Source organism: Pholis gunnellus (genome assembly GCF_910591455.1).
Source record: "Pholis gunnellus genome assembly, chromosome: 22".
NCBI classification, from domain to species: Eukaryota; Metazoa; Chordata; class Actinopteri; order Perciformes; family Pholidae; genus Pholis; species Pholis gunnellus.
This window is the reverse complement of record NC_136549.1, coordinates 6801041-6824951: the sequence shown is the minus strand read 5'-3', so window position 1 is coordinate 6824951 and position 23911 is coordinate 6801041. Positions and strand designations below refer to the sequence as shown.

Sequence of the window (23911 nt, the reverse complement as noted above, 5' to 3'; positions counted from 1 at the left end):
ACTCAAATGTCACAGTATTTATTGCCTCCATTAGAGCATGACTAACAAGCCATAAATGCATGAATTAGAAACAACGAAAGTACATCAAAAGCACCTAATAGTTGTATTCATGAAGCCCAAACATATTCCCCGTCTTCAGATGGTGAAAGACATCATTACAGCACATTATGCAATTTCCCCCCCAAACGAGACAATTCACTAAAAGGCAAATTACTGAGCTCACTCATCATACACTTCATTTCAGGAGGCCCTTTGATGTTCTTCCCCGATAAGTGACATATCAATGGGCACACACACACACACACACACACACACACACACACACAGATCTTCCTTCTTATTTCTGGGGTCTGATAGAAACTATATTTTGGGGAACAGATAGATTTAAACCGATAATAGAAAAGAAAACTTCTTCATGCTTTTGCGGCTTACATCTTGAAGGGCTTTACGTCTCTCTCCCACTTGTCTTGGTCTTCTTTTTGGATCACTGCTCTTTACATTTAAAGGTTGTTGTTGCTGTTTTTTCACCAGCGAGTGACAGATCCAAGGGATCTCTATATTTCCAGTGCACCTTCCAGCTCCTTGCTCTTTACCCCCGTCGGGCCGGTTCACATAAGGAGACCGAAGTCGCCGTGCTCAGCATCACAACGAGTGCTACTCAGCGAAAGAGTCAATGTATGGGTGAAGCCTGAGCCGCCTCCTCCACATCATCCTCATCATGTGAATCACTGTCATCCTCGTCATCGGGGTTCATCACTGTCATCATCACCATCACCTTGAGTCCTTTTTTATCCCATGCTACTGTGAATGTGCTGACGTACTAAGTTCTGCAAAAGCAGTGTGTGTGTGTGTGTGTGTGTGTGTGTGTGTGTGTGTGTGTGTGTGTGTGTGTGTGTGTGTGTGTGTGTGTGTGTGGGGTGGGTCATAGTAGCACCCAAAGTCATCCTGACATCATAATCTCAAATAAACACACCTCAATACGACAAATAGCCTCTTTATAATAATGATGATATTATCTTATTTTTTCCGACTTCTAACATTTACAAACCACTCGACACGCCATAAAACTCTCTTAAAGGCATAGTCCCAACATTTGGGGACAAATTCAGCAAAGAAAGCAATGTGCTGGATAGTATAGGAAAGTATAACGCTACTTGTTGTGTAGAAGCTAATTGATTAGTTCACTTACAGATAAAGCAGAGTTTTCAGATAAGTCAAGAACGACCCCTTTCACCCGCCTCCCATCTTCATGATTGTCGCTGCTGTTCAGAAGGGGAGATTGGCCGCGTCCCCTACCCGCTGGCTGCTCCTTGCGTTGAATAGGTACACGGTGTTCACCTTCTTTAGGGCCTAGTGTACTCTGATCCCTGATGTGAAAGCCGACAGCTCTGGCGCGCAGGAGAGTGCTATTGATCTTCTCATCCGACTCTTAGAAAGCAAGCGAATAAGCTTATTTCCCAAAAGGTCAGAGTAGTCCTTTAACTCACTGCCCTTCCACTAACGGCATTACTCGAATGATTTTAAGCTGCTGGGAGAGGGGAGGAGGAGAACCACCAACGATTCTGTGGATCTATAGAGAGAAGCTTCTTCGTTGGGCCTCATGCATTAGTCAGACTCGCCTCCAGCCCTTCTCACGCATTTAGTGACAAAAACAACACCTAACACACACAAGGAGTGACTCACAACTTCATATAGCAAAACAAAAGACCTTCTATTGGACCTTTATTCATCGCTCCATCCCTTAGTTGCTCCATTGACACGTGTTCTTTACTTTTCTAAACCTTTATTCCCTTCCTTCTTGCCCCTCTTTTCTGTTCCTTACCTTCTCCTTTTGAGATTTTGGGCAACGATAAAGAGCCACGACCTTCTGCTATCCCATCTAACGGTCATGTACTGATAGAAACACACAACAAGACGGGTGGCGGGTCTTACTTGGGTCTGATTTGGAGAAGGTGTCCCTGTCCAGCAGGTTTCTGTGGAGACACAAAGGGGGGAAAGCAGTAAGAAACACAGATTCCTTGTGTGAGAGGGGAGAAAGAAAACATGTCCAAACATGGCACCGAATGCGTTTTAACACAAACTATTTACGTACTCTTTTGGCAACGAGTCGGCACGATAGCATCACGCTCTGTTTACAGTAATTCTGTGAAACTCTTGTCCGAGGTGTGAGAATACACAAGAAAAATATCTGAAACACTGGATGTACCGCAGCATTAGCCACGAGGAGCTTTCTCTCCGCGGCATCCGCGTGCACCTCCCGATTTTTATGGCTCCTAATTTCATGCTACGTCTAAGATCACGCTCCCTACAGTGGTATATATATATACTGCGTCTTAGCTTTCAGCAGAGATGGACTTCAAGGAAACCGTGACGAATTCATGTTCCCCCAAGAAGAGGAAGGAAACTAAATGGCCTGATGTGAAAGTGGTATAAAACCTTATCATTAATTCGGATTTGTGATTAATGAGATGAATGACGGTGGTGGTGATGACGGCACCTAATGGTCCAGAGAGGAGAGGAGAGATTGGGATCTGCTAACTCGTCAATGAGGTTAAATCACTCGAAGCGTGTTAAGGGCCTCGACGACAATTAAGATCTGCTCTACCCGATCCGGCCTGTCGTCCATTTAAAAAGGTGCACTGGCGTTTCCTGGTTTGCGGAGGAGACGTGGAAATTGTGGGTAATGCTTCCAGTCATCCTTTGAATCCCGGGGATTGTGAAAAGCCGTCAGACAAAGCCCCCGAAACCTGGAGAGAGCCCAGGCAGCAAAGCTGGTTTTCAGTGACAGCCTCTCTAACTGCAGTCATTTTCTGCTCCTCGGCTCACTCTCGGTTATCTCTCTCTCTCTCTCTCTCTCTCTCTCTCTCTCTCTCTTTTCCTCGCGTGAACGCATCAACACCACCTACTGTACTGTGCATTTCCCTCTCTGTCACCTCTGGTATCCGCCCCGGCCCCTCATCAGTTCACTCGCTCGTGATATAAAATGTATGTCAAAGGAACTTTGCACAATTATTTGCCGTCAAGACAAAACTTTTTAAGCCGTTGTTTGTTGCATTTCGGCTCAGGTTACTTGTTCCGGGTCACTCGGGTGTTTCCTCCCATAATGCAAAGATGCACAGCGGGTGCACTGCCGACTCAAAATGACCCGTAGGTGTTTGCCTGCTGTGTAATGAGTCCTCAGCAACAAAAAACACAAGATGGACACAATAATCCAGTTTAGATGTGCTCAAACCTTTCCATTCACACTCCTGTTCACGCGCTTTAACGCTTAGCCTGACTGATGGCTAAAGCTGGGCAAACCGGCATGGTGAACTCATGTGACGTGGCATTATCTTTGTCAGACATGACTTAATTGGTCCAACAGGTGTGGGATGCTGTTGCCTAGTGACAGCGGAATCAAGTGGAATTTGAAAGACTATAGTGCAGAGCCCGCTGAAGACGTGCCTGCTTGAAAAAGGTTGCCGATTGGCTGTCCTCCGGTGGTTTGGCTCATCCAAACAACTTCAACTTCTTCTCCGGGTCCCAATACGACTCACCCGGCGGGCGTGAAGTCGATCGCGTGAACGTTTTGTCGATAAAATGACTTTTAAATAGGTCCCGTGGACCTTCAGTCTCTCTTCCGGCATCTGTTCTTCAAATGCGCTGTAGTGAGCGACGGAGAGCGAGCTGTACCCAGCATGCCGTTCGGCAAATGGTGACAATTTCAGCAAATTTGACCAAAGAAGTTATTTTTTATTTGTAGCTGGCGAATGGCGGCACACTTCTGTATATGCCAGAAAACACAAAACACACACCTGCAATAAAGTGGCACCATGTGGCTGGGAGTCCTTTCCCACTCTGCACACACACACACACACACACCCACACACACACCCACACACACACAGTTGGAGGTACAGTTTGGGAAAACAAGTTAAAATACACTTTCTCCCTTCGAGAGGAAATGTGAGGCTCCACGCTCTCTGACCGGCTGCTGCTCGAAGCACATCACACATGGTGGCACTCCGAATGGGCTCTGGGCTCCCCCTGCACACGAGCTGTGTGTTTCTGTGTGTGTGTGTTTCTGCGTGTGTGTTTCTGTGTGTGTGTGTGTTTCTGCGTGTGTGTGTGTGTGTGTGTGAGTGTGAGTGAGACACATTTTCAGGATTTCCACTTCAGAGGATAATGTGAATGAGTCATGGCTCTCTCTCTCTCTCTCTCTTTTTCTCTCCCTCTCTTCATCCAGAGGCAGGCAGCGGAAAGCTAAAAGCTGCCATCCGAGTCACAGAGAGGTCTGCGGGAAGAAGAAGAAGAAAAAAAAAAAAAAAAAGGTACCACGCTAAAATAGTGTGGTGGTATTTTTAGCCGAGAGTTTCCCAAAAAACGCTATATTCTCACACCAGTAATGTGTGATTTTGATTATATGCCTGTTTTGGTCAAATAAAAGACGGCACAATACAAAAGATGAATATATAAGTCAACCAATCGGCTGTGACGACCAGCATGGGAATGGCAAAGAGGAGGACTCGTTCGTGTCAGGAAATATTGATTTCTTCAGTAGATTTCCCAAGAGGCGCTCTGCTTTGGTGTGTTTAGACGCAGCCTCTCTCTCTCTCTCTCTCTCTCTCTCTCTCTCTCTCTCTCTCTCTCTCTCTCTCTCTCTCTCTCTCTCTCTCTCTCTCTCTCTCTCTCTCTCTCTCTCTCTCTCTCTCTCTCTCTCTCTCTCTCTCTCTCTCAGCCCTCCCCACAGAAACACCACCTTTGGCCTTCCTGCTGGCTCGCTCACTATTTGTGGTGCACACAGGGCACGAGAAATGAATCGCTTAATTCCCCCCCACCCCGCCCTCCCTCTTGTCTTTATCTCCCTTTCTAATCTCTTGCCACATCTGAGTAAGACCCAGTGCAAATAGCATGATCAAACTTCTTAAGTGACTCAGTCAGCCTCTGCACGGTTCATTATCCTTTGAAAGAAATCTAATCAAATACAGATGCTGGGCAGTAGACGCTGCGATGACAAAAGAAAAAAAAGAATGCGGACATGCAGCCTATGACTATCTGTTTATATATATATCTATATATACATATGCCTTTTCAAGCTTTCTCCTGTGCAGCTTTTAAGGCAATTAGCGAGAAAGAACAGAGACCACGGATGACGCATTAGGTGATTATTACAATGTCGGAGGCATAAATACCTGCATACTGAGAGGCAGCTAGTAGTGGTCACATGAGTGTGTGACGTGAAATGATGAGTTCAGTTAAGCTATTATCTTTTCGTTTTTTGTTCTTCCTTTAAATCTATTTCGCTGCACTCCAGGTTCACCTTGTTGGTTCGTTTGGATTTTGGGTCATTTGTGGCAGATTAGATTCTGTTCCACGGTAGAACCTACAGCGCACATTTAATCAAAACTGAGTCACTAACATACGGTTCATGTGACAAAGCCATCAAACCCGATCATCTTCAGGGTTAATGCAGTGCGTCCCTCTGCAGTGAAAGCCCTGTATCTCCAAATGTGGGGTGTTCCTTTATGGGTTGAGAACGTTCTCCTACTTCTTAACATAAACAAACCAATAGATCATCTCTAAATGTCATGATGGCATTGATTGGAAAACCATAAACTCATGAGAAGTTGCTGTTTCGTAGACACATGCTTACGATGGCCATTGTCTGCAAAGGGAATCCCTATTCACGTCAGTTTTAACCAACTTTTCTCCTGCATCTTAAAGCACAACAAGCAAAGTACGATGCCGGCATCGCCGACACACGAAGTCACGAGTAGATACGACGTTGCTGATCTCAGATCTGATCAAAGCGTCTACGTTACTGTCATACCGGACTTTTTTCTCCTCCCTGCGGGCAGCATACCGGCACAGTTCCCTGGCATCCAGGCCGCGCCTCGTACGCAGTTCCCCCGACAGCCGTCAATCACAGCGACGGGAAGTGAAATCTGACACCAGATGGGTGGTAAAGACCCACACACACACACACACACACACACACACAGGGGCTCCGTTTCGCTAATTTGCATTCTCAATCTCCCTCTGAGAGAGTTCAAATGAGGAAAAAATAAACAGGGACTAAAAGACGGAGAGATGGTGAGGCAGCATCTTTATATGACGACTCTGTAATTATGTCAAACGCCTCGGAGAGGGAAGACACACCTTTGTGCGTTTGCTCGCTGGGGAGAGCCGCGCGATAACAGCGGAATGGGGACGGTAACCATGGCAACTACTGACAGCCAATTGGGGCCACTTGACTGACTTGACTGACAGTTGTGTGTGCGCGTGTGTGTGTGTGTGTTTCCACCCAACGAGCAGGGATTCCATCAGTGCTGTGGCATTTGTGGCGCTCACCTTTTTACCCCCTTCCCTCCCCCCCACTCACACACACACTTTCCTCCTTCCCTTCATCTCTCCTCTTCTCTCTCTCTCTCTCTACAGTCTACCCCTCTATCATTTTCCCCTCCTATTTTCGTATTAATGAATACATCTGTGACTTTTTGGACTAGAGATGCCGTGTCCCTGGCAGTGTGTTACCTGACGACACAACAGTAAAACTCCCCCGGGTGCCCTCACAACCCTCTCCGGCATGGCAAAAGTAAATTGGGTTTTTAGCCCACTGGAGGTGTGCGGAGAGGAGAGGAAGAGGAGAAGAGAGGAGAGGAGAGGAGAGGAAGAGGAGAAGAGAGGAGAGGAGAGGAGAGGAAGAGGAGAAGAGAGGAGAGGAGAAGAGAGGAGAGGAGAGTGGGTTAGGGTTAAAAGCAGAGGTAAATTGTCAGAGAGGAAATAAAGATAAGGGAAGGAAAAAAAAGATACGTGGAATAGAGACCAGCACAGGTGAACATGGTGGTGTGCAGCATAGCTGACTATCTTATCGGTTATGAATTGAGCTAGATTTCGTGTTGTGGTACACACAGCTGCTGCTAATATCATTAACGTAAAAGGAAAGCCTGCCAAGATCTCACTGAATGAGCGGAGACGTCATCGTCTCACATCCAATGTCTACGCTCACGTCTTTTCCTCTTCAACTCTGTCACTCAAAAGACTTTTTTTTTTTTTTCAAAAGACACTTTTCCCCTTCTGTGCACAAATCACACCGTCTGTCATTATATATTCGATGCACTACGGTTGGTTTGTTTTCCTGAAATAAGGTTATAGCACAATGATGTTTGTGTTAAATAAATGACCATTTGTATATCCATTATCCAGCGCCGGCTACCCTGAGTTGAGGTGAGGATATAGTTTTGCTGTTAAACGCCCACATTTGCCTCAAATCATCGAGACTTTTCTCCATTTTTGGACTCTTTGTTCGCAACAGAGTCATGCGAGAATTATTCCTTTCATGGGTTCTTCTCACTCGTTCTCAGACAGTTGTAATTAGTTAGTTAGCTTAGAGTTAGTGGTGGAAAGTAACCAAGTCTACTCAATTTTAAAGGTACCGCATGTATTTTCATTTAATGCAACTTTCTTGGAACTCTCCTCTACATCTCAGGGAGAACATTTGCAATTGTACTCCACTACAGTTATTTTACAGCTCTTTCAGATTATTATTAAATATTAAGCCGACGGATCCCAACCTCTTTTGTTTGTGAGCCCTTGAGAGTGTTTTGGGTTGGGCCTCTTTTCACCTTTCAGATGTCTGTCAGTTATTAGCACATTTATTAAAGAGCTATTTGGCCTCCCAACCTCTAAAATGGCTTGATTTAAATAATTGAGGCCAAAAGCGGTCAAATTATCCAATATTACCCTAAAAAAAAAAGCAAAGATTGGAGAAAAGTACCAATAATGAATACAAATGTGTCCGCCGACCCCTCAGATGTGCAACGACTGCACTTTTCCTGAAGCAAAAGATTAGAGTGCGCGTCATTTCATCATATTTGAGTTCAGTTTTGTAAACAATAAGCCTTCAAACATTGCTAACTGTGTGAGTAAAGGGATGTGACAGCACACCAAATTGCTTGTTCTGTGGAAGACAGAGGCAGCAGCTGCCTTGGGTTACCTGAAATGACCCATAGCTTGTATCGGTACACTTTGAAACGCATGCTAATACCATCAAAACTGATTTTTCATTCATGTTGCAGTATAGGTTAGCGTATAGCTTAATAAATGAAGCTTCAGAGGAAGGCAGCTTCAGCATCATAACTGAACCCGGTATCCTGTATTCTAATGGGCTGGTTTTCATCCAAAGACGTAATCTGATTACTCTGCCCACCAGCTGGTTTGATACCTGGAACTCTTCATCTTGTTTGTTCTGCTTCACCTCGTGCTCCCTCAGACATCCTCCGTCTCTGCTGGAGCTCGAGATGTTCTCCCCCTGCTTTTACATCATTAATCCTCTTTATTACTGCAGTATTTCCAACGAGTCTACTCGTCTCCTGTTCTGTCCTCTTCTCAGTGAGAGCCCGGAGCATTAACTCCTGCCTTCGGTTTGTCTCTCTCTCTCTCTCTCTCTCTCTCTCTCTGACCGTGACCTGAATAGGCTCTGTGGAGACTACCCGCCGCCTCACTGAACTAGATACATTCACACACGTATGTAGATGCACGCAGAGAGCCACACGGCGCTACCTGGCAGGTCCAGTATTCCAGATCTAATAAACCATGGACGCATCTACTCAGTGAAGCAGATAAAGACAGCAAAGGCTGTAGATAACGCTGGGTGGAAGGTAACGAGACTATTTCTGCTGAGGTGGCTGATCTGTAAATTAAGAGTCCATGTGCGACCGCAAACACCAGGCAGAAGAAAGATCACGATCGTCTCAAGTCCCTTTTTTCGTGCAGGACATGGCAGTCAGAGGTTCTGCAGAAATTGGAATGTATAATATACGTATATATATACAGACATTCTCTATTATTTACTTTCGTCTTGTTCCATGAAGCAGCCGGTCGTGCTGTCTTGGCCCTTTGAAGTAGCCCGATTCATAAAACATGTATATTCCATTATAGATTTAGGTCCAGTCTCCAGACGAGCAGCACGGGTGGAACACAGAGCGAACACCAGCTCATCACGCCGGAGACGTCTGCTCCCCGAGCTTCCTCTGTGAACAGTCGACGATCCCTTTGCTTGTCCAGCTGACAATGATCTTTATCTGTGACCTCTGAAAGTTTGAGAGAAAAACACGCGGAATAGAGTGATTTCCAAAAAGAGGAAATATGACTCATTTCTCGGGAGACAAAAAAAGGAGTCGATTCTGAGAAACGAGTTTTTTTTTGGCCCTCTGAGGTGCAGACCTGCCGATCCGCAAAACCACAGCGAGCTGAAAGCAGCTAAGAGCTGCAAAGAGCTTCAGTGTTGATGCTGAGGGGGCCCGACAGGACAAGAAACCCTTCCACGTCACCGGGAGTCCTCTCTTTAAATGTTAATACCAACAATACGGTTAAATGGAGCTTTGAGGGCTTGTTACGGCGGTCCAACGCATCCTCATGTATTCATGCAACGAACGTAACGGACGAATCATACACTAGACTTAGAAAACAGAAACGTCTGTTAAAAAAAAACATTATTCCTCTGATGATATCTTTTTAATGATACCTTTTAATGTCACACTTTGAACATTCTGACTTCAATTTAAGTGTTTTCCAGTCGGGATGTTTTTTGATCAAAGACATTGGTGTGCATTTACATTTAAAACAAAAGCTTCTATTCTCTTGGCCTTTCGTGCACTTCTCTGCATCACATGCACCACCGCAGGACTCTGTGTGTGTGTGTGTGTGTGTGTGTGTGTCGACGTGCTTAGCAACAGGCCTGGAATATTCTTAGAAACATGTGGAGCGAGAGGAGACGACTGGGCATGCTCAGATGTTCTCAACAGGTCGTTGAGCACAGTGCTACAGGTACCTGCATCTCTCCTTCTTCTTTCTCTCATCTCTTTCTCCATCACCGCTTATTAATTTTTACTGATCTATCCAATTTGCTACTGAAGACCCCCCCCCCCCCCCTCAACCTCTCTCACTCGCACACACACACACACACACACACACACTGAAGGGGAGCATCAGCAGCTTGTATTCTCTCTCTGCTTCTCTAAAAGCGCTGCCCTAATTCTTTTTGACAAGGGCTGGGAGAGCCAAGAGAACATCTCAGTGCACACACACACACACACACACACACACACACACACACACACACGCCGAAATATGCCACCCTACTATCCATTTTACACACGGACATATGCAACAGAATACGCATAAGCCATGGACGACACACAGCCACACACGTCTGTGCGAGCGGGCCTTCTACCTTAATTGCCTTTGTCAGCGCTTTCACTGCAGTTTAGTCCACCTCGCCTGCTAGTTCCCTCCGTCAACACGTCACTGGCCTTTCGGATGCTTGCAACTGCTCAACGGGGACAAATGTCAACCGTCTCGGCGGCGTTACGGACACAATGAGACGGACGGAGGGCAGGAGAATCACCCAAAAGAGGTTGTTTGTCGAATATGTTTCTACAGTCATACAGTATATATGCTTGTCCTACAATGTCAGTGCAATGAGTGGGACACGCTCAGATGGCATTTGTCAAGCAGCCCAAATTGTGTGTTCAGTAGCCGCGCATGTGTGTGTGACAATCTACGTGCCTGTGTGTGGTTTGTGATCGTGTCTGTCTGTATGAATAATTGTGCTACAGGATGACGGACGGCGCGCGTGCGTGTTTGTGTTGACGAGGTCACCATAGGCGACGACGAGGCAAGAGGAAAGGGGGGGAGGAGGGGGTGTTTTCTCTCTGACTCCCCTCGTACAGTATCAACCTCCATATCTTCGTTCTCCGCTGTTGCCCGTGCGCTGTGGGGTCTTTGTACGACGCTTTCAACAGGAGGTTGGAGTGCATGCGTGTGCGTGTGAGAGAAATACACGGGCATGCTTGGATGTGCAGGCCGAGGCTGGGGGCTTCTACATGATAGAGAGAGGAGGGGGGGGGGGGGGACAGACAGACGGGGAGGCAGCGTCCCTGGAGGAATTTGAACAGCCTCCGTGCGATGTGACCGGGATGGAGATGACTTCATTAGGCCAGCCGGTTGCACCCTCTCCCCCCCTCTGTAGCCGTCTCTCTCTGGCTGTGAACGGGGGCTGTGGGGGTGATTTACTGCGCGTCAAGTAATCTCACTTGTCGAATAGTTTCAATCTGTGTCGCGCCGACGATACGAGAGCTCGCTAAAAAAAAGGAAAAAAAAAACAGGCAGAGGAAGAATCCCTGATCACATGAATTCTATATCCAGATTATCACACCCCAAATGTCAAAAAAAAAAAGAATTAGGCTGGCAGAGATGTTTTGATTCGTTTTATTGTGGCTTCATCAGAGAGGAAATAAAATGTCACGAGCATCAAACGTGATGGTGTTTTTCTGTGCGCGTGCCGCTTGTGCTGAAAATGTCACCGGCTGACTGACGGGAGGCACAGCAGCACAAATGTGTGTGTGTGTGTGTGTTTAAATTATTTCAATTGCATGTGTGCATGTGTCATGTATGTGTCAGCCCGTACGCAGTCCCCGAATCGCTCCTTCTGGCTTCCTGCTGTACACTGTGAGAGTTATTGATGAATTCATTTGTGATTAGGACTCGAGCACGTTCTCCGACGGCCCCGTGGAGCAGAACCTTTACTGCCTGTTGGGGCCCAGAGGTCCACAGCTACAGAGCTCACTTATACCCCAGGAAAGTATTCAAACCGCCCGAGACAGAACGTCTGCTTTCTACACAAAACTATCTCTTGTGCTGCGAATTCAATAGGAAATCAACTCCCAAAACTTTTCAGGGCGAGGGACTGGAAAAAGCACTCTGTCATGGAAAGTCTCTTATTTGCAACCATCCATTTTTGACTAAGGTTAGCCTGCCTTTGAGAGAGCAGTTTTTTATGTGCGTGTCCTTGAGTCCATGTTTTATCACCTGCATTTTAAAATAACACCACAGCTGTCTCCCCTTGAGAGTAAGGTCAGCGTGCACACCTATTACCCCTCCATTTATTCTTTCTGCATGTAGTAGTAGTAGAGTGGTACACACCTGGTATGTGTATGTGTGTGTGTGTGTGTGTGTGTGTGTGTGGGGGGGGGGGGGGGGGGGGGGGGACCTTGACCTTTGCAGGTGACTCGCTCTCCCTCTCCATCAGATCTTTATCAATTCCTTTTCTCACTGCAGCCGTACAGCCTGATGCATGGAGGGGAGGCAGTGTGCGTTCTCCATAGACGTGCGCTTACAGTACAATCTAACACACACACACACACACACACACACACACACACACACACACGTGTTGTGACAAAGTGCACATAGGGTCTGCTGACTTATGGAGAAAAGCACCCGCAGTGGGAGAGTAACACAAGGGAGGAGGTCGATAGTAATTCCCTCCGAGTGCATAAATCTTAACTGACCCGACTAGAAGGAAAACCTGATTACAGAACGCACACAAAAACTCTCACGGATGCGCGCAAACGCAGTCCGACAGCAGCCGAAAAACCCGCTCTGCCTCACCCAGAGGCCGAGGTTTAAGCAAGGCGGCCGGGGAAGACAATGGCGCCAATTTGTGGCAGCTCAGAAAGAGTTTCTTCAATATAGCTTTGTCTCGCTGATCCAAAAGCCATTCGCGCTCCCTGCTGCTCAGAAGCGCATGTAAACACACGAGGGAAAAGTTACCGGCCGTCGTGTCACCGCTCACACTCGCACTCATCCTTTTGTGCTTTCGGGTGCTGGCATTGAACCGGCGCACAGCGGGCGACCCCGTCTTCCCTTCAAAGTGATGGTTGTCAGCGGCGTCTTCAATGAGACAGCCATTATGCCAGTTCTATGGGGCCACAAAGGTCAACGCAATCTCTTCCCATAGACGGAGTGGGGGAGTGAGCGCCCTGAAAATAGATAGCCGGTGGCACATTACTTGTGATCTTAAGGGGTTGCAAGTGGGGGGTAAGTGGTTCACCTCCTAACGACCCGGAGCAAAATATAAAGGTTTTCTGTAGTTGCTTCACGAGAGGAATGGCACCGGCGAGTTTTAAAAACGGGAATCAATAAAATCAATGGTGTGAAGTCCACAGGGGCCAACGGGATAGAATTCAGAGCATGTGGCCCTCGGGCATCATACGAAGAGTCACATCTTAGCTTTACGTTCACTAGCAGTGGCTCATGAGGATCAATGATAAATCAAACACCACACAGCAGGGGAGCACATAACTTAGAATCTGAACATCTATATTTTTCGGAGGGATCGTTTTTCAAGATGACTAAGAATGCGTTCATAATTACAGCAACGGCCTGGATTCTGAAATGCCACCAAGCTTTTCCTTGAATCTTGCCTCACTTGTCCAAAATCTGCATCTGTTTTCGTGAGACCCGGCCTTACACAACCTCATTTTCAGCCTTCGCTCCGTCCGCTTCCCACCAAATCCTTAATTAACCAAATCACTGTTTACACTTCGCATTTCATTTCGTTCACGAAAACTAGGACTAGATATGTCAACGCCCACCTTATCGTCCATGACGTCATTAAACACCAACTGAGACCAACGAGACGAGACTATAAATGTAGTTTTAAAAAACTATTATAGTCTGTCTTCAATGCCGCAGTTTAGTGTCCTGTGCTGTGTGCACCATATCGGGACTACACCAGCAGCACACAATGAGCAGTCAGGGGGACTGTATCGACCGCTTTTATTTGACTAAGATAAGACTAAAATGTCCAGGCTTTTAGGCAAAAATGCATGGCAGTCAATGGGAAAATCCATACGTTTTTCTTCATTTGCGGAAAGACTTTGGGACTGGAAGATACCATAAATCTTTTTACAGTATCTACAGCAGTGCTACGGCCATGGCGGTGAAGAGGGAGCCGAGCCGTAAGGCGACACTCTCGATTTACCAGCCCATCTACATTCCGACCCTCACTGATGATCATGAGCGTCGGGGGGGTAGTGACCGAAAGAACGAGATTGCGGATACAAGCGGCCGAAATGAACTTCCGGGTGGAGCGGCCGGGCTCAGCCTTAGAGATAGAGAGAGAGGAGCTCAGACGACCGGTAAGAGGCCTCGGGGTGGACCCGGAACACGCCGGAGAGATTATCTCGTCTGGCCTGGAGGAGATGGAAAGTGTTGCTGGGAGAGGGGTGTCTGGAACACCCTCCTTCGCCTGCTGCTGCCCCCGCACGCGCGACCCGGCCCGGGGAAACCTAAACTATTGGCCTTAAAACCCCATGGTGGACTGCAACCTGCATTGAGCACTGACTTAGGCAGAGCTGTTGGTGTTGCTAATGGCTACCAAGTTGGACTCCACGGAAAGAACAACTGTGCTCTGAGAGGAAAAACTAATTCCTTTAGCAAACAAAGCTATTTAGAAATACCACAAAAAGGTTGAAATGGGCTACAGCATGTTTACTTACGGAAACAAATACTCACAACCACAGACACACACACACACACCTTTCTCCTGTACAAAGACGTACTAGTCTTACCTCATTCTCTTCAGATATTTTCCAACAGTACAGTCACATTTCCCCTTAATATTGGTTGTCTGGAGCCAGAGTACTGCTGCTGCTGCTGCTTCGTCGTCCCAATACACAGTTAATTGCATTCACCTGGCTGGCATCACAGGTGTTCAACATTCCCTGATTAAGACAGCTGGGTTTTCAAGCCCAATTATTTTCATCTCATTAACATGAATTATTCATCGGGCGCGTTAATATGGATTTCGGAGAATCATATAATGCGATCTTAAAAAGGTTTGTTCGCGTGTTTTTTGGTAGTTTGATCGTCAAAACGAAAGAGGAACGAGTGTTTCTCCCGCTTCAAACCATCAGTATGTGCCGACACGCACCGCCGGCTCAAACCTAGACAAAGGCCAGGTTTTCCACTAGGAGGAAGAATGGGGACCTCTTGAACACCATGAGGAGCATATGATTACCTCGTGCTCTGTGTGGGAAGCCAGTAATCCAGCCTTTGTGTGGAGTTTAGATTAGCACCGCTGTTGAGTAAACTCTCACCTGTGCTTCACCGAGGCAATGATTCACGAATAGATACGCGATTTAAAACCGCCCTGGACTTTGCCCATTAGTAGACCAGACATCTTGTGACGTGTCCGCATCAAACTGTCATCAGTTATTGGACTCAATCAATGAGGAAGAACATGAAGCTGTCCCAAAGAGATTAGTCTGAAACGGCTCTCATGTAATAGTATTTTGCACGACAGGAAATACCTGAAGCCGCAGGACTGCTGGTGTTTTGAAGTCGACAGGGTGACAATTTTTGGGGGGAGTGAATGCATTAGGATCACCGCAGTGTCCCAGCCTTCAGGCCTGCACAAATATGACCTCGTTTTCAAATTTGGCCTCTTTTCATATTTCTGAACCAGGCTTTACTGAAATCAGTCAGGAACCTTTTGTAGAGACACGGACAAAGCAGTATAGGTACATGATAATTAAGATGTATTAAGCTGCCTAATATGGGGATTCACTCAGATGGTCATACTAACGAACACACTAACTGTGTTCATATCTAGCAGGTTGTAAGAACACACACATGGTTAACCTCTCTCTCTCTCTCTCTTTCTCAGGTTTTCATTTACAAACCACTATGTTGTGGCAACATTGGATACAGGAAAGAAATGGCTTGTATTCTTTCCATCACTCAGCAGAGGGAAGGTAGACAGAAGAGGAGGAGAGAGTTATTACTGTCAACAGTACCAATGTTTGCTGACAGAGAGAGAGAGAGAGAGAGAGAGAGAGAGAGAGAGAGAGAGCGAGAGGGAGAGAGCGAGAGAGAAGATGTGTCTGAAAGACATTGTGGGGAAAAACTGTTTTGATCGTAAAACCAGTCCCATTTTTTTTTTTTTTATCTCTCTCGGGGTCATTCGTCGAGCTTGTTATTGTTATTCTCGCTCTTCTGTCACGCTGGTAGGTGATGAGCTGAGGACTAAAGAAACAACCCAATGTGAAGCATTTCACCACTAACATAACACAACATCTTTTTTAGGACCCACGGTTGGAGATTAGCAAACAGCCAAATTGCTGGTGAAATATTCAAGTGGCCAGCCCCCCCCCCCCCCAAAAAACAAAACAACAACAGTAATCTATTGAGTGGCTGGTTGGTTTTGTGATCCGCATTACCATGGGGGCAATTTCCCCTCTGAATACAAATATGTCAGCTGACATTCTCTTTCAGTCTGACTTCAGACGGAGAACAACACGGCGCAGTGCACCCAGAAGTCCTAGCATCGAAGAGTCGGGGGTCCGTTTTTCTTACCTCTTATTATTGTGTGCAACGTTTCAATGCTGGTGTTGATACCAGAGTGTCAGTACTGATATGAAAAATTACAAAATGTTATATAGATGTTTATGTTGATGTTTTTTTTTCTGTTCATCAAAATTCTCAAAAGTTAGAATACTGTGTAAACTGGCAAATTTCTCATTTAAATATATGTAATTAATAAATGAGTGCACAACACCATATATCTCACCTAGCATTGGATGCTAACGCAAGCTATAGCCGCTACCAAAACAGTGCTTCGGTTTCTGCCCTTCTCCTCCAGTTAATAGGAAAACACACTGAAGCAAACACACAGATTAAATTACAGCACCGGTACCCAGAAGCAATAACATCAAGGTATCAGCCCCATTGTGCCGATCAATACACATGTATATGCATTATTTCACAATGGTAATTTGAGACTCCACAAACAAACTTTCCTAAAATGGCAAAAAAAAATATTCTAAGCATGAAATATGAGAAGTAACAACGATTATATGACATGATGGAATATTTGGACTCGAGGCCGCTCGCAGCAGAGTCCCCCGGGTAAGGGCATCGGGGAGTCATTTATTCTTCTGTGACTATTCAGAGTAATAAGGTTGAGGAATAGTTTGCGCCGCACGGCCATTCATGTGTGGGGCCCCTGCAGCATGTGTGAACATAACTCTCATGCATGCTCGTGCCTTTGTGCGGGGCAGCGGGCGGGAGTCGGCGGCGCATCGATCCCAGCCGATACCTCGGGGCTCTTCCATCGATCGGCAGAAATGTCTGCAGCTCACCGTCTGAGCCCGAGCTCCGACTTCATACCCCCCCCCCCCCCCCCCGCAGCATCGGAGCATTATCGGAATTAGCCGGAGACGCAGGCTAAGAGCCGAGGATCTGTCAATATTACTGCAAGGGGTTATGTCACCACCGGCTACACGGCAATCACAGAGCTACTTCGAATGAGAGCGTGTGCTCCAAGTCTCCCTCAACCAGCCATTCAGTGTCTTAAAGAGGCTTAATAAGCATGAATATCACATTAAAAGTGAAAGCAAAAAGATGATTATGTCACTTGTTGGCAAATTGCCTGTTTTAGTTTCTTCCCCGAAACAGGTGTCAACAGCTTCAAACCAGAATGCACTCAAGGAGAGTTTTCGAGAATGCTGATCTGCATTGGAAAGAAGCCAACATCCTCATTGCAGACTGTTGCACGCCTTTCCACAAGATGCACTCAGACTCGACACGTGCGACCTGTTGCCTGAACACTGGCAGTGACCATCACTGCAGCCATATCACACACACACACTTAAAAATCCAAAATTGTCTGACCAATTCATCCATATTGCTTTCACTTCAGCCATTGTCTCCTCAGTGAGATTTCTCACTCTAACACCCCCCCCCCCCCCCCCCCCCCACACACACACACACACACACACACACACACACAGTGGGAAACTTTAAAAAAAGTAGTAACCATGGTGATATGGTACACTGCCCTTTGTATCCACTTGAAACATGCACAAACACACAACGTATATGTTATACGCCCACACACAAACAAACACACACACACACACCCCTGGCCGTTACCATGGCATTCCCGCTCTACCTCAGGTTGGAGGTGGGAGGATACCCCCCCCCCCCCCCCCCCCCCAATGTTCCTTTAAAAAAAGGATGGTGTTGAGGGCAACACATTGACAAAATGTCTCAACTCTTCAGATATAATTCTGAGGGATCATGTTTGATTGGAAAAATAGAAGAGAAATAAGCAACAACAAACGAAACCACAACAACACACTGACGGCAGGGGAGCACCGCGTCAACATGCAAAGGCATGCGTCTCAACACATTTTTCCTAGATTCAGGAAAAGTTTCACCATAATATTTCTGTTCAACATTTGCATAACTGCAGGGGAGCCATATCTGCATATCATCAGATATACAGGCACCAATGCACGGTGTCATCTGTCAGTTAATTTATCAACACAGAGGAACTCCCATACACTGCAACCTATTTTAGCTTCAGGGGTGTGACGCTACAATGCACACTGTCATCTGTTCTTTTCAACAGCTCCATCATAAGCATTCAAATGTGTATTAAACAACCTCTCTATGGCAAGATGATAATAAAAAACATAACAGCTGATGTGACCTCTTTCATTTGATGGAGGTGACTCGTTTAATTGGATTCCCTTACTGGGGGGGGTCCTCTCACAAAAGGTGACTGTAATAGCAAACACAGCCTGTAGCCTATGCTGTGGGTCAGCAGCCAGGCACAAAATAACACACACTCTCCCTGCATGTCTCACCCTGCTTGTATTCAGAGAGGAAAATGTATGAAAGACCTCCCTCAAAGAGGGTTAAGCACACACCAGCCTCGTCCTCCTGCTTTCTCTGTCACTCGCGTGTCCACACACACACACACCACATAACCCGCACGTAATGATTTTAACACCCCTTTTACGTTCTTTTCTGTGCGCCAAAATGATTGACAGGTCACCAACCAGCGACGACAAGACCGTCAGAAACGCAGATACAGTATGCCTGAATAATTAGTAATAACTCATTAGCACCCTCGTGCACTTTACAGACACACCGGCGGGAAGCCAACAGTGCCCTTTAAAAAAAAATCAGTTTCTACCATATCCTACTGTTCCTATTGTATCACTACATCGTCTCAAAGCGTGACCGTGGACCTCACTGTAAACATGCACGCGCTACAGTAACGTTGAGCTATGCGTCGCTGCCACTTTAAAGTGACTTTGAGCGGAGCTTTCCGGGTTTAAACGTTACAAAATTCCCCGTAGTATTCACATATTACATACACCCTCGCTATGTGTTGTATGTTATATATGTTATCATAACGAACTAGTTCGTTTTAACTGCGTTGAAGTGGACAAAGTGGCACCACATTTTTGTTTAATTACGCTAGCGCTACGAGTCGGTAAAGTACAGTAATACTGCGACAATGTAACGTTGACTCGACATAAACAGCGTAAAAACAAAAGTGTCATTTTCCACACTGTTCGCGTCGTCGTGGTCGATATAAGAGACGCTGAACGGGAACTAAACACAAACTTGGACGGAGTTGAAGTACAGTTGACTTCCAGCTGCGTCCGCAGCTCGGTGTTTTTCCGTAACCCCTGACAAGAGTAGGCAACCAGGTTAAGCAGACGCATTCCCTTACCTGCAGGACACCGTGATCTCAACTTTGGTCGCAGGAATAGACGCGATGAGCGGGTCGAAGTCGCCTATCGACGCCATGTTCGGGAAACTGTTGTTCATCCTGTCAAAAAAAAAATGTTTTCCTCTTCTTTTCCCCTTTTGTGGTCCAGCCCCCTTTTTTTTACGAGCGGCGAAGGAGGATAACGAGGAACTGAGTGTGTGTGCGCCTCCTCGGCGAGAAGTGGAGCAAAGGTGCCAACGAGAGGGAGCGAGAGAGAGAGAGAGAGAGAGAGAGAGAGGCTGGGAGATGTGATGTCACATTTCGCCTTCTCTCTCTCTCTCCTCCTCTGTGTGTGTGTGAATGTGAGTTTCTCTCCTTCTCCCTTCTCTCTGCCATCTCCTTCCCCTCTTTCTGTCCTTCTCCCACTCTTTTCAATTCAGTTCAGTTCAGTTGACTTCAGCTCAGCTCATTTAAAATTCAGTCCTTCAGATTCACTGGCATGGAAGTGATGACAATGATACAATCATCAAGAAAAAAAATGGAAAGCAATCCGTCTTTCCTGTGTGTGTGTTCCCCTGCCCTCAATACCCTCATTCACATCAGTTCAATTCCGTTTGATTCAGTTCAGTTCAATGTGGGTTGCTGGCACGGAGCACTCCTCGCCCCTTCTTTCACGGCCGGATCTAGCCTGTTAGGGGGCCCCTGGTGAAAATGTATGACATTTGGGGCCCCTGATGATGTCATCAGGTGTAGCAGCAGGTGCGAAGTTTGAAAGATGTTCTTGTTATCTGGCAGGATGGGGTCGTATGGAATCATGGGATATGTGTGTGGTGTTTTACGTGCTTAACCTATTGAGTAGTATGGATATTTGTATGCCTCTACTGTATTCATTTTGACACTTTTTTTGTGTTGATCTGACTCTTGTAAGTCCCTCAACTTCATGGAAGTGTGACACCAAATCACTGAAGTGCACCTTTGAGGTCTCATTACAAGATTTGGATGCAGGCTCCCTCTACAAATAACCCAAAAAAAACAGAGTACTTCACCAATTTATCTGCTGTTGGTAATCTAGTCTTGTTGTGCCACACATTCAAGCCCCACAATAGTCTGAGAGGAGGTTATTATTACGAACATTATTATTATTAGGGCTTGTAGAAACACTAAGTCTCTCTCTCTGTTCTCTCTCTGTTCTCTCTCTCTCTCTCTCTCGCTCTCTCTCCATGGTATGAGGATAAGCATCCGACTAAATTAATTGGAAGGGAGACCCTCCGCTGGCAAAGAAAAGAATGACAGCATGATGGATGTGAAGGGATAAGGAGGAGTCACATTATGAGGACATTGAGACCTATACAGTATGTTGAAGTGTGTCGCTCTAGGAGTTGTTCAGGAACACAACACCTCCTTATTTCACTGAATGTGTCCTGTCTTCATACATAATGTTTTTTTTAAGTTATACAAATAAAACTGGAGAATTTCCTCTTAGAATGTTCTCGAAATCACACAAGTCCTAAGTTTTCTACAGGCCATCCGTGTGTCTGTGTGTGTCTGTGTGCGCATTTTGTTTTGATCATAGAGTCATAGGATCTCAAAATGACGCATCTCAGTATTAGTCAGTGTGTTTGCCGGCTAACCAGCCACGTCTCTAAATATAGCCGTCTTACACACACACACACACTCGCACACACACACACACCACGTCCACATGGGTGGGCGGGGGGCAATAATGAACGGTCGCACACTGAGACACGCACACATGCACATACAGACAGACGGCCTTTGTGTGAGCAAACTTCGCCTCCTGACTGCAGCATCCCACAGAGCAACACCGGCTCAGCCTCTTTCTGCAGAGCCGCCATGGTGAGCGGACACAGACGTCTACAGTTTGTGTGCATGTCACATGTTTGTCCATCAACCAAAAACAAGGCCTGTTTCATGCATTTTCAAATGATTAGCAATAAATAAGATACTTATAAGAAATTGTTACATTTATAGAGATTATCTGTTAAAAAAACAACAACATTTGAGCCATTTAGGATATAGGTTTAGCACACTGCTTGCCTTGTAACACTTTAGTGCTCCTACATCTCAACTAGCACTGTGTGTGTGTGTGTGTGTGTGTGCAAACACAGTACACACACACAAAGTTGATACTCCATGAATCATAATTCAGCTACCGAATCCCTGAACATGCATAAAACATGAAGCCATGTGTAACCAATAAATTGCTGCGTAATTATTACACACAACCACGAGCCAGTGCTATCATGGTCGCTTATCCTCACGCGTCTATATTCAAAGTCCCCACTAATGTTTGCATGTTCGCAGTGTTTGCATGTTTTATGAACAATGTAGTATATTCCTTCTCTTTAATTAATGTAGAAAGTATATTTCATTTGATACAGAAATGGCGACGTAAAAAGGGAAGAAGGGATATTTCGCAAGGGGGTTTTTAAATGAACAATTTTGAACTAAAACCAGACATAAAGTACAATCGAAACTGAGGGGGATGTAGTTCATTTTACAGCTATTTTAGTTTCAAGAGCATAAGTGAACGTCTTCAAAAAAAATGTCATGGCAACTCATCCGACAGGCAAGATATTGCAGCGTGGACCACAGTGATCAGATCGGCAATGCAAACCCTATAATACATCTGTGGCTTAAAAACCTCAGCCATATTATTAACAGATGTTCCCTCGACCATACAGCTGCGTGGGCTATCTTGCAAAACTGAACCAGCTCTGACTGGGTACAGTAAGGTACGGAAACCAGTGCAAAAACGTCCCTCTGTCTCTCTCCATGTCCTCGCCACAGAACTAAAATAGTCCTCATTTACTCTCCACTACCCAGGGTTCAACTGGAGAGCTCTCCTGCTTCAACGGTCCCCGCCACTTCCCACACAATTGATGCTGACCTGCACTTACATGGAGGGAACTAAAGCAGATCACTCAATGTGAAGAGCTTCCTTTTGTGGGCTGCACGAGAGCAAACAGTTGACCCCCCCCCCCCCCCCCCCTCATTGTGGCTGTCACAATACCAGCTATATCTCTCACTGGCATCTCCCACCCGCTCGCACTCACACTCCTGCTTTTGCTGTTCATCTCCCACGGGGGTTTTCGTTCGTCCCTTCCAAGCAAAGAGAAACATCTAAACCTGCCTCGGCTGCCCTCACATTTCAAGGTGAAGCGCTTTTTACCGGGCATATTAAAAAAAAACTGGGTTCCTCCCAATCTGTTGTGCTTGATAACCAGAGAGCCGCCGAGAGGGGACGAGGTTGATTCCTGTAGGCGCATTAGGAGAGCAAAGCGGTACCAGCAGTACCACGGCTCATCAGTTCTGGTCGTAAAAAGGAGCGGCACTGGTATTTTTAGCCGGAGGATTCGTTCTGTGGACGCTCAGAGATAGGAGCTGGTGAATATTGACCCCGTCCTCCTGAGCCTCATTGCCGCTCAGAATAAAAGTCTTTAAGCGCCACTTGGCTCGCACCCACACCCACACACACACCTTATCTCTTTCCTCTTTCCTTGTTTCTGTTTCTGTTCTATCTCAGCTACACCCTCTCCCAGCAATCCTTTGAGTTTATTTTATTTACTTATTTTTTACACATGGCTGTTAAAAGAATGCAAATTAGGTGTGTTTTTTCATACCACGCAGGTTGAATGTCAGGAAAATATTCTTGCTCCTAATGATGTCCATATTTATCTAATGATCTCATTAAGAAGTAGAAACAATGACATGCACATGCAAAAGGCCTCTAATGCACCAACTAATGGCCAAACAACAACAGGAATACAACACGGAAAAGATAAATCCAAAGCATACAGTAAATACATTTTTTCTGAATCTCCGCCCAGGCCGTTTCACATAGAAATGAACCGGTATTGATTTGAATCCCACAGTAAATAAAAAGCACCTGCAGCTGTTCAAATCACATTAATCAGACGGATTTCACTGTGAAAGAGCATCCGGTGTGAGCCCACACACACACACATCACCAATCCACGTGTTCACTGAACAGATTAGAGGAGGATATACCATCCAGACTCATCATAGATCATGCTACAATTAAAAGTGAAAGTGGAACTCTCGGCCCACGCTCTCTGTCGGAGAAGTCATTATTGAATTCTGGTGGAACTTGATCATCTGGCTTGTGCGCTAATGTGCCAGGAATATGAGTGTTACCCGATTCCCGTACAGGCCCATACAGTAAACATCCTGTGGAGCTGGCGGGACAGAGACTTTTGATGTTCAAGTATGATGTATGAAAGCTATTTTAGGAAGACATGCACACTGTAAAATGGAACAAGTTGACTTTACTTAAAAAAAGTCAGGAAACCGATTGCCTTAAAATTTCTAAGTAAAGTAGCTCATTAATTTTAAGTTGTTAAAGCTTAAAGTAACTGAGTTTAGGCAATTCATGTCATTGCAGTAAACTGTAGTATAGTTAACTCAAAATGATACAGGTGTTTGCAGTGTCACTTGCCGGCAATGTAACATTAGAACTGTTGCCGTTGATTGTTTGACAGGGAGTGCTGCAGGAAAGAGTCCTAAAACCAGGAAGTGAGTCAACATTTTTGC

General features: G+C 45.9%; 1 protein-coding gene across 1 annotated transcript in view; it reads right to left on the bottom strand.

The window, feature by feature from the left end:
- LOC306714271 (copine-8) overlaps positions 1-19487 on the bottom strand; it is a gene marked incomplete at its 3' end in the record, with an annotated part of 62700 nt that extends 43213 nt beyond the window's left edge. The window contains exons 1-2 of the mRNA XM_079184251.1: positions 19358-19487; positions 1933-1973 (exon numbers count right to left, since the gene is read on the bottom strand). Of these exons, the coding sequence (XP_079040377.1) occupies positions 1933-1973; positions 19358-19455 (139 nt within the window). The 5' untranslated portion in view covers positions 19456-19487. The remainder of the gene's footprint in view (positions 1-1932; positions 1974-19357) is intronic.
- Between the last annotated feature and the right edge of the window lie 4424 nt (positions 19488-23911).